The sequence below is a fragment of the Mobula birostris genome, chromosome 9 (genome assembly GCF_030028105.1).
Source record: "Mobula birostris isolate sMobBir1 chromosome 9, sMobBir1.hap1, whole genome shotgun sequence".
Classification (NCBI taxonomy): Eukaryota; Metazoa; Chordata; class Chondrichthyes; order Myliobatiformes; family Myliobatidae; genus Mobula; species Mobula birostris.
Window position 1 is genome coordinate 36,009,438 of NC_092378.1, and position 12,086 is coordinate 36,021,523.

Consider the following 12,086-nt stretch of genomic DNA (forward strand, 5'->3'; position numbering starts at 1 on the left):
ACTGTTCTGGTTAACAACAGATGGTGCAATCCGGGTCATATTACGATCCAGGAACGTGTTTGTAGACCAGATATTGAACTTTTTACTGTTGGACCTCGGCCACATTCCACCAAGCTACAACACTGGGCGGCACGGGAGGTCGTTCCTGCCTGTGGCCATCGAACTTGCAGCTCCTCCCGTGGAGGGTCAGACACCCTGAGCCAATAGACTGGTCCTGGACTTACTTTCCATCTGGCAGAGTTTGCTTTTTGTTCTTTGATTGTTTGTGGTTTTGGTATTGCTATATTTATGCTCTATTCTTTGTTGGTGCAGCTGTAACGAAACCCAATTTCCCTCGGGATCAATAAAATATATCTATCTATCTATTTGGGATCTACCTAAGGTCTTTTAAAGCTGTGACATTACCTCACGGCTCTTGAACTCAATTCCACAGTTGATAAAGGGAACACACCATACGCCTTCTTATCAACACTGTCAACCTGTGCAGCAGCTTTGAGTGTCCTATGGACATGGGCCCCAAGATCTTGCTGATCCTCCACACTGCCGAGAGTCTTATCATTAATATTATAATCTGCCTTCAAATTTGACCTACCGAAATGAACCACTTCACACTTATCTGGGTTGAACTCCATCTGCCACTCCTCAGCCCAGTTCTGCATCCTACTGATGTCCCGCTGTAACTTCTGACAACCCTCCAGACTATCCACAACACCCCCAACTTTTGTGTCCTCGGCAAACTTACTAACCCACCCTTCGACTTCCTCATCCAGGAAATTTATAAAAATAGATAGATAGATAGATAGATAGACTTTATTGATCCCGAGGGAAATTGGGTTTCGTTACAGTTGCACCAACTAAGAATAGAGTATAAATATAGCAATATAAAACCATAAATAATTAAATAATAATATGTAAATTATGCCAGATGGAAATAAGTCCAGGACCAGCCTATTGGCTCAGGGTGTCTGACCTTCCAAGGGAGGAGTTGTAAAGTTTGATGGCCACAGGCAGGAATGACTTCCTATGACGCTCTGTGCTGCATCTCGGTGGAATGAGTCTCTGGCTGAATGTACTCCTGTGCCCATCCAGCACATTATGTAGTGGATGGGAGACATTGTCCAAGATGGCATACAACTTGGACAGCATCTTCTTTTCAGACAACACCGTCAGAGAGTCCAGTTCCATTCCCACAACATCACTGGCCTTACGAATGAGTTTGTTGATTTTGTTGGTGTCTGCTACCCTCAGCCTGCTGCCCCAGCACACAACAGCACACATGAGAGCACTGGCCACCACAGACTCATAGAACATCCTCAGCAACGTCTGACAGATGTTAAAGGACCTCAAGTCTCCTCAGGAAATAGAGACGGCTCTGATCCTTCTTGTAGACAACCTCAGTGTTCTTTGACCAGTCCAGTTTATTGTCAATTCGTATCCCCAGGTATTTGTAATCCTCCACCATGTCCACACTGACCCCCTGGATTGAAACAGGGGTCACTGGTGCCTTAGCCCTCCTCAGGTCCACCACCAGCTCCTTACAAAAATCATAAAGAGGAGGGGTGCCAGAATGGATCCCTGCAGAACACCAGTGGTCACTGACCTCCATGCAGAATACGAACCATATACAACCACCCTTTGCCTTCTGTGGGTAAGTCAATTCTGGATCTACAAAGCAAAGTCTCTTTAGATCCCTTGCCTCAATACTCGCTGAATGAGCCTTGCATGATACGAATGAAGAACACAAAAGCATCCACTACAAACTGTCAAACTGGGGCAACACGGTAGAATAGCAGTTAGCACAATGCTTTACAACACCAGCAATTACCAATTGGTGTTCAATACCTGCCAGTGACTGTAAGGAATATGTATGTTTTCCCCTGTGACTGTGTAGATTTCCTCTGGGTGATTTGGTTTCTTCCCACATTCCAAAGATGTACAGGTTAGGTTTAAGCCAGCGAGTCTTGGGCATACTATGTTGGCACATAAAGCTAACCTTTAATCTTCTGTCTTTAAAACTGCTTAACAAATTTCCTTCCTTAGGTGCATTGCACAACAACTATTCTCAGAACAGCCAAACCTATTTTAATTCCTGGCAATTATACAATTTTCTAAGGTTATCTGTAGTTTTTTGATTTTTAGCTTTGGTATTAGAAGGGCACAGACCTTGAGATCAAAATTCTGAGAGTGCCAACAATTAGTTTTGAAGAGGAGCTTATCTTGTGACTCCTGAGAGTTTGGCTCTAGCAGAGAACAACTAGGAAGACAGCCACAAGTAATCACAAACAAGATAAAGTCTGCAGATGCTGGAAATCTGTGACTATCTAAATAGATAAATATACACACATAGAATATGACAACACAAAATACTGTCTGCCAGGTTGCATATTAATTCAATTTACGTCTGATTAACTTACTTAACTCTCCCAGAAACCAATCTTGTTAATTCAACATTGTAGCACCTAAGAACATTCTGTAATGCTGTATCTCATGCCTGTGATTTAGCAGGGAAAACATGGTCAAGAACATAATTGCCATTTGGTGGATGCCTAAGTGGGAGAAGAGTACTGCTTTCTGCTACAAGATGATTGACCTAAATGGAATATCTGGAAATACTCCCCTCACATTCATGTAATCATAACAGTACAGCTCAGAGGGAACACATAGCCCAAAGTGTACCTAAATCTCTTAGGGACGCTCTCCAAAGCTTCCATGTCCTTGTTAAAAACTGTTGCCTGAATGAATAGCAATCCAGTCCATCTCACTCATATCCCCATAGCAGTTCCTCCTTCAAGTGTTTCTAGGTTTCTTTTTTGAGAGATACTGTTAAATCAAGCAGTGCATTTTAATCCATGACCACTTTGAAATGTCGGAATGGAATAGGAAGTAGAATTGAAATGGGTGGTCACCGGGAAATCCTGCTTTCTCTGGCAGACGGAGCGTAGGTGCTCGGCGAAGTGGTCTCCCGATCTATGTCAAATCCCACCACCAAGCACATCCTTCCTTCTCCACCACTTCCCACTTTCCACAGGAATGCCTCCCTACACACTCTTGTCCATTCGTCCTTCCCCACTGATCTCCCTCCTGGTACTTCTCCTTGCAAGTGGAACTAGTGCCACATCTGCCCCTACAGCTCTTCGCTCACTATCATTCAGAAGACCCCAAAGGGTCCTTCCAGGTGAGGCGACACTTCACCAGTGAGTCTGTTGGGGTCATCTACTGTATCGGGTGCTCCTGGCTTGGCCTCCTGTATATCGCTGAGACCTGATGTAGTTTGGGAGACCGCTTCGCTGAGCACCTATGCTCCATCTGCCAGAAAAAGTGGGATCGTCCAGTGGCCACCCATTTCAATTCTACTTCCCATTCCGACATGTCAGTCCATGGCCTCCTCTACTGCCGCGATGAGACCACACTCAGGTTGAAGGAGCAACACCTTATATTCCGTCTGGGTGGCCTCCAACCTGATGGCATGAACATTGATTTTTGAACTTCTGGTAATTGCTCACTCCCCTTCCTTCACCAGTCCCCATTCCCATTATCCTCTCTCACCTTATCTCCTTCCCTGCCCATCACCTCCCTCTGGTGTTCCTCTCCCTTCCCTTTCTTCCATGATCTTCTATCCTCTCCTGTCAGATTCCCCCATCTCCAGACCTGTATCTCTTTCACCAATTAATTTCCCAGTTCATTATTTCACCCCCCCTCTCTCCCCAGTTTCACCTATCACCTACTACCTTGTACTTCTTCCTCTCCTCTTCCCACCATGGCAGTAAACAGCACACTATTATACAGAATTCCAGATAAGCTAATTGCATTTTTCTTCATATAAATACAAATGAATCACAAACTAATTGCATTGTTTCCCATTACAATTGGATGTATAGCCACAAATTATAATTTTAGTCACTTTATAAGTATAAGCACAAAATTTCAATCTCCTATACTGTTGCAGTATTGCTTGTAAGTGATAGTTGCAATGAGAAAATAAAACTAATCACTGTTACAATTATTATTTCATTAAAACTGCTACAAAATTTTGAAGTACAATTACTTCTAAAGTATTCAACTGAGTTACTGATTCAACATCCGACGTAGGAGGATTTTTGTAACAACCTGACCTGCCAGTAAGCGTAACTTATCACCTACCAGTCTGAGTAACTTTGAAATAAGCAGAGTCCATTTTTTATGACCTGTACCCGTGACTTGCTTTCGGACTCAAACAGCTTGACTGAACAGTACATTTCCTGTGCACATCCTGAATAAAACTGTAAATAAAGCACACCAAAATATTTCAAACGTCATCTTATTTCCGCTTTACACACCAGATTCAAATGTATTGGGAAGAACTTGATGATTTCAAAAGACAACTATTGCATCAAAAAGATTTGACATGCACATTCCAAAGGAAGAGACAGTTAACATGAGCACCTCATTGAACAGCATTCTGACATTTAATTGTCTGCAGCATAATTTTAGATTGATTTTTGACTGGTACTTAATGTTATGCTTTGTAACTCCAAAACGTAAAAACTAATTGAAAGAAACACAAGGGAGACAGGATATAAGGGTGATTATGTAATTAGGGTAAATTTTCTGTCCCTGGGGTAGATTTTCAAGAGAAAAAAAATAGTTCTAACGAAAACAAGTACTGTAGTTTTAAAAGTTAGGTAATAGTAACTCTAGCAACACACATAAAAGTTGCTGGTGAACACAGCAGGCCAGGCAGTCTAGCAACACACATAAAAGTTGCTGGTGAACACAGCAGGCCAGGCAGTATCCCTAGGAAGAGGTACAGTCAACGTTTCGGGCCGAGACCCTTCGTCAGGACTAACTGAAAGAAGAGTTAGTAAGAGATTTGAAAGTGGGAGGGGGAGGGGGAGATCCGAAATGATAGGAGAGGACAGGAGGGGGAGGGATGGAGCCAAGAGCTGGACAGTTAATAAGCAAAAGGGATATGAGAGGATCATGGGACAGGAGGCCTAGGGAGAAAGAAAAGGGGGAGAGGGGGAAGTCCAGAGGGACAGAGGGAGAAAAAGGAGAGAGAGAAAAAGAATGTGTGTTTATAAATAAATAAATACTGGATGGGGTACGAGGGGGAGGTGGGGCATTAGCGGAAGTTAGAGAAGTCAATGTTCATGCCATCAGGTTGGAGGCTACCCAGACGGAATATAAGGTGTTGTTCCTCCAACCTGAGTGTGGCTTCATCTTGACAGTAGAGGAGGCCATGGATAGACATATCAGAATAGACATATCACATGATAATAGACATTTCCGTATATTTAAATTACATTTACAAGCTAGCTATCCAGTCGAGTTAGCCAGTGTGAGGCTTTGCCAACTTTTTCTTTAAAAAGTGAGGAGAACGCCAATACTATGGCACAACTGGTGGTGAGGTTGTCAAGATTCCCCCAACATCATCAGCAGACCAATCAATAAATATCAGCTGTACCTTGAAAGGGAAAGAAAGAGACAAAGAGAGAGAGAGAGAAGGGGGGGGGGGAGAGAGAGAGAGACACACACACAAAAAAAAAGGGGGCAGGAAAACTTAAGATCAACTCATATTACCAAGTGTGAACAGAGACTGAAGAGGTGACAGTGGAGCGTTAATCAGAGAAACAAAAGAAGTGCTATAAGAAAGGAGAGGCAAAACACATCAAAGTTGCTGGTGAATGCAGCAGGCCAGGCAGCATCGCTAGGAAGAGGTACAGTCGACATTTCAGGCCGAGACCCTGTTATCAGAGAATACCCCACCAGAATCTCCAACAGGCCAGCAACAAGAACAGAATTACCTCCATCTCGCTGAGGTTTCACTGATGCACTAATGGAGACTGTAAGGAGGTGCTTTAAATTTCAAGTGTTGCTTTTTTCATTGTTGTTCAGGTTTCTGTGAATGCTTCATGAGTCTTACTGATTAGAAAAAGTGTGAAGAGGGTTGAATAAATGTGTTGTCAGTGTTAAAAAATATTCTCTCTTATGGACAGTTGAAAAATAATGATCTCTATAATCTGTTTGAAATTTGAATTGCTGCTTATTCCAGAGCTGGGGAGGGTTAGGCAGATGTTCTGTAAGCATAATTGTTTTTTTTTATCAAGACTAGACAACTAGACAATGCCTAGTTAAGCTGGGCTGCCTGTGTTCATGTTTCAAGTGGATGTCTAACAAATTTCTCTAGTCGCCTGCCTTAAAAATTGTGATCTCTTAAGGAATTTTGATAAATAGTGCAGACTGTAAGGACTTAATTGTAAGTGTTTTAATTATAAGTGTTGGTTTTTCTAGTTGGACAGATGTTTGTAAGGGTTAATGTTAAACTAAAACCATTGTTGGCCAATGTCAAAAGTATTTTGTCATTACCATCACAGCGCATATTTTGATGGGAAATAAAGATTTGTTCAGTAATACTGGTCTGAAATCGTTTGCTCAAGTCAAGAGCTTTGATGTCAAAATCAGTTCTGTCAAAAAGAGTTAAAATTTCAATAGTTTAATAAGTAAACAACTGTTTTGTTGTTTAGTCAAGGAAAATATTGACACGCTTAAGAAAATCTCAAAATTATATTCTGAATATACTTAAAAATTAGTTAGAACATGTTTATTAAAGGGCATTATTTTATTTGCAAGATTGACTTTGAAATCTTTGTTTGCCATTTCATTTTAAATTAAATTCAGTACTTTCATGGTGTGATGGTAATGACATTAATCCATGAAAACTCTGCAAAGACGCCTTAAAGTTTAAAAATTCTCTTAAAGGTTGATCAATGCCAGGATCTGGTTTTCATTCCAGAGCCTAAAATAAAGGTTATAACATAAAAAAAGTTTCAAGGAATTTTATTTTTCAGAATTTCAAGCAGTCAAAAGTGCCCCTAATTGAAGAATCACCCATAACTTGTGTATATTAAGTCTTACTTTAAGCAAGGTGCATATGTACCTCATGACATATGCAATTCATGTACTTTTACAGATAACCCATAATTATTAAAAAAAACAAAAATGCATAATCAACAATATCACTCAAATATTGAATATTAAATAGATGACACTCCTTCCTGCTTAGCTACAACTCGATGTAGAATGCATCTCAACTATGTACACAACTACTATATACAGATATCCACAGCATACTACATTTAAAATTGTCTCATTCAGGCCTGAAGTTTTAATTGCTGTGGAGGATTTTGTGGGATAATGTTTTTCTTGACGAGGGAGGTCTCTCTGCTTGGCAGGTGAGACTTGTGGCTGTGAAACAGTCTCGGGCTCTGGGGCGTCCTCCGTGGTGTTTGTAGGAGCTGACTCTGAGACTGCAGGAAGTGGTTCTGACAGCTCTGGATACCTTTCTCCTTGTTTTCTCAGCTTTCATCTCTGGATTTACTTTGATACTTGCTTCTCTCACAATCCCTTTCAAGGTCTCGCTCACGATCCCCAACAGCTCTTTTTCTTTCTCGCATTACATCTCTCTTTCAAGCCTTTCTCTTTCTTGCTCACATTCTTTCTCTCTATCTCTTTTCTTTTCAACTATAGTCTTACAATTTATTGACTTTTTTCTTCTAGTTTTTTGAAAGTATCTCTGAAGTTGCTAATTTCTTAAAAAATTACGCCTCATTTATCCTTTTCCATTTCCATATCACTTATACCATCCTCTTATTTCTTTTCCTATTTCTTCTTTCTAGAATGTGCATCTTGATCTTGGGATGGGGCACTTAGATCACAGGAGTATTCTCTTAATAATCCTTCTATTGCTCCCTTTATGATCTGATCTCTCTTCTTGGTTTCTTCATCCACAACATCATCTGACAAATTCTCTGTTTTCGTATCTCTGTTGACTCTTTTCTTTTTGGTTTTCCATTCATCCAGCTGGACTTTGGTCTTTGCATCTGCTCTTACAAGCAGCTTTTTGTCTCCCATTTGAAGCTCATGCAATAACCTTAACGCGCACTCCTCTGAGCAGCATGGTCCTTCCTTGGTCCAATACGCTTTCCAACCAGAGACACAGAAGTTGGCATCAATGCCTGTTTGACCTCTGTTGGGCAACAGTTCATGGTGTACAGCAGGGAGACAGCTGTGGCATCATCCAGTAATTTTCTTAATTTGCTTCCAGATGACCCTATTGCATGGGATACAATGGTGGATCTATCTCCAATCAAGTTGTAGTTGTCTCAGTCAATCATGTCCCCATAATGCTGACCCTCCTGTTTTTTACCACATACATGCTGAAGGTGGCTTGTTGGTTGTCGTATTTCACCGAACTGATGGCCCTGAAGTTCACTGCATTGTCACAAAGACTTCAATACCTCATATGACCATTAACGTTGAGGAATATCCTGCCTACTACATCACCAGCCCCAAATATTGTCAAATATACACACTTCCAGTCACTTCATGCCACAGAAACCGGCATAAGCACCGGCCTGATGGGCCACAAGGCTCGGGACAGACTTTAACATACACACTACTTATATGGCTTCCACGGATACCACATCATGCAGCTGTGGTCAGCTATTCAGCTATGACAGCCACCACACCGTACAGCACTCACATCTAGGAACTGCAGTAACTAACTGGAGCTGTCAAGTACGCAATGCGTCCTTATGCTGGCCACCACTGGGTTACCCAATACCAAGGCTGTGGAGGAAGGCAGATCTAAATCCCACCTCAAACTCAAACCTCATCCTTCTGTTTTACAAGCTACATAAAGGGTCAGCATGGATCTTTTGGCTTCCCACTGTCCCCAAACTACAACTTTGCCTTTGTGCATTTTTCACTTGTGATATCCAAGAACTACAACTTAAATGTGTAGCTATGAGAAAGGAACAAGTCAGTGATGGTGAACAAGCTGAAATTGAATTTCACATTCTACCCATTGGCTCATTTATTGACAATGTGGATAACAGATGATGTTAAACCTGATTCTGATTTCACAATTCTAGTCAACTTGAAGCCACTTTACCAATTAAAGTCTGACACAAGCCTTGTGACCCATCAGGCCAGTGCTTATGCCGGTTTCTGTGGCATGAAGCGACTGAGAGTACGGGACTCCTCCCCAGATAGTACGCCAGTCTACCGCGAGGTTAACCCCCAGCATTTTTGCTGGTACCCATTCTCAGCTGGGTAGACTGGAGCATTGTGTGGTTAAGTGCCTTGCTCAAGGACACACGTGCTGCCTCGGCCGAGGCTTGAACCCATGACCTTCAGATCACTAGTCCAACGCCCTAGCCACTTGGCCACGCGCCACACAACTTTACCAATAATGCGTATAATTTATGAAGAACATGTTTTGGACTAGTTATTTTGTGATGGCTACACGAACCAACTAGACTTAGATGACCAATTAGAGAAGGAAGATACCCCTGGAAGGGACTATTGGCGAATAACCATTAGCATTTCACTTAATGGGATCATCTACATTTTCTAGTCAAACGGAACAAGGCTGTTGAAATGGCTACATCCTTCTTCCTGTTCCTTCTCCTCAACTTCTCTCTCCTGTGCTTGAGTTAATAACTAGGGTGGTTCCCTCATCATGGTAAGGTTATGCAGTAAGCTACACTTGACTTTGAACCACAACCCACAATTTGTCATGCACTAAAAAAAATGCTTCAGAATAATTTGAACAGCAGAAGCTTTGGTTCACTGTGCCATTGGTCTGCTCTAGCATATTTTGCATGGCTTTCTGGCTTTCAAGCATGCTTTTATCCACTTGTTCTTTGGATATATGAGCTAGCCTAATCCCCCAAGTTTTTACTTTTTCATTTGCTCTAATAGTTCCAAATCAGGTGTCTCTCCAGTAACTACCAGACACGACAAACTGCAAGACATATCTCCAGTTCTAGCTTAAAAGGAGACAGGTAGATAAATATTTATGGAACTCGGCAACTTGAAAGCCACACATAAAAAGGGTCAGACTGCATCTAAAGCGGGAAACAGACGCTCAATATTTCAGATCAAGACCCTTCCTCAAGACACACACTTCTTATGTGTTGCTCCAGATTCCAACAGCTAGTCTCTTTCGTCTCCAACTTGAAAGTCATTGCTGCTGCGGTCCTAAGTGGAGTTAATGGCTACCATTGGTGACAGATTTGAGTGAGGCTTAGAAGGCGGAGCTGTTGGGTGGGTCAGGGCTCCTCCTTCTGATCTCCCCTTCATGATGTCTCCCCTCATCTGAGAGCCCTTTGCTCAGTTCCACGTTATGCTATTTTGAAAGGGGAATGTCTGAAATACAAACTTGTCTGGGAGGAATGGTTTGTGCAGGAGCTTTGAAGTCAGCAAGATTTCCTTCAGCTCTTGGTATACACTTCTTGTAGACTTGCAACTTGAAACAGCTACAGGAAGCAGGGGAATACTTGCCGCAACAAGAAAAAAAGCTGGCAAGTAGCTGATGATCATCTTAAGTTGTACTGGCTGTTTGGGACTTTACTGCTGCTGAATATGTGTTCAATGCTGCACTCTTCAGTGAATATGCTGGAACACTGACCTCCAAACTAACAGTGTTGCAGTTAAGTTGGCTTTATATATTGATCATTGTCATGTCTGGCTAACTTTCAGTATCTCTGAAGCAAAATAGGAAAAAAAAAAACTGGATAAACGTAGCAGCTCAGGCAGCATTTGTGGAAAGAGAAACACAACACTTCAGGACTGTGACCTTTGATCAGCATTGGGAAAAAGGTGCATGTTAGCTTTCAGTAGGAGAAAGCTATGTGCAGGAAAAGAATGTGCAGAATAAACAGGGATGTTTGCGAAAGGACATCAAAATGATATAATGGCAGTAGTTACCAGCACAGCAATTTGATTTCTGTGATGAGATGTGAATGATAAAGATGTGGGACTTATACCAATAGGCTGCATGATATAAAAACAGAAAGTGGAAATTCTGGAAAAACTGAGCAGCTTGCAAAGCAGCTGTGGAATAGGAAACTGTTAATGTTTCATTAGAATGAGAGTAATAATTTTATATAGGTAGCGGCAAAATATGGACGAAACAAAGACAAATTATTTGTTACAGTGAATTCATGTGATAGGTGGGATAAGACTGAGCTACTACATTTGTGTAATTTGTTGCTGATATGGTTCTGGCGTATTGGGATATGCCTATTATGTTAGCATATACAAGAGTATGTTATGTTAAGTCGGAGAGTTCAATATTGAATCCAGAAGCTTGTAATATAACCAGATGCAAGTTGAGTTGTTTCTCAAGCTTGCATTAGTTCTCATTGTAACAGGGTAGGAGGCAACAGAAAGGCAGTGGGATGGAGAATAAAAGTGGTAAGCAATTGGAACCTGAGGGTTATTCCAGTGGACTGAATACACAACGCGATCACCCAACTTAGTTAATATTCACTATACATGTACAAAGATCCTTACCAAAATGGCTTTTGACATGATGTATGCCATTCAGTGCCAAGCCTTATTTTGTGCTTTAAGGACTCAAAAACAGCCAAGAACAAATTCCATCAAATTTGAATTTGCTTTTCTTTTATCCAAGTTGTGGTTCTTCTCTTATTACAGAAGCTGAACCCAATTTTCGAAACTGCTTGATGTATTATGTCATAATTAGCTTGATTCAGCTCACATACATATATATTCCCCAGTCTAAAAGGGTGGGTTTTAATCAAATGACAGCGTGAAAAGCAAATACTGGGTGTAAAATATTTAACTAAACAACTCAAATGGCATGTTTGTATTTGGGTATGGCTCAGTTCCCCTTTGACATCTCACTCAAAAACTGTTTGTGCCATCTTTGCATTTAGAGTAAAGCCAAACAGAAGGATTTAAACTGGAATGAGCTTTTACACAAATAACTTTAACAGATCTGACGGATTAGCACAAGACAGAGAAAGGTACTTCCTTTCTGAACAATCCTCTCCATGTGACAATGAACTCTCTCATAAAAACCTCTAAAAATAACTTCTGTAATTGTCATGACTCAAAACCTTGCTCACAATGTCCAGATTGTGAAAATCAATGTCACAAGCAAACCAATTACCAAGAAATCTAAAATATTCAAAAATTGATAGAGAAATATGTACAAGAATCAGGGGCAGATTTAAGATCATTTCTCTATCAATTTATAATGTGTGACATATACTTTATACTTTATTGTCACCAAA

At 41.1% G+C, this 12,086-nt stretch overlaps 2 protein-coding genes across 5 annotated transcripts in view; both read right to left on the minus strand.

Moving 5' to 3' along the window:
• The window catches only part of LOC140202675 (FYVE, RhoGEF and PH domain-containing protein 4-like), a 267,757-nt gene that overhangs the window by 182,344 nt on the left and 73,327 nt on the right, over positions 1 to 12,086 (minus strand). The window lies entirely within an intron of this gene.
• The window catches only part of bicd1a (bicaudal D homolog 1a), a 424,408-nt gene that overhangs the window by 99,651 nt on the left and 312,671 nt on the right, over positions 1 to 12,086 (minus strand). The window contains exon 9 of one of the 3 annotated variants that reach the window (XM_072267812.1): positions 4,141 to 4,259. The exons of the other annotated variants lie outside the window; for them this stretch is intronic. Within the exon in view, the coding sequence (XP_072123913.1) occupies positions 4,141 to 4,259 (119 nt within the window). The remainder of the gene's footprint in view (positions 1 to 4,140; positions 4,260 to 12,086) is intronic. 3 annotated transcript variants of the gene reach the window in all.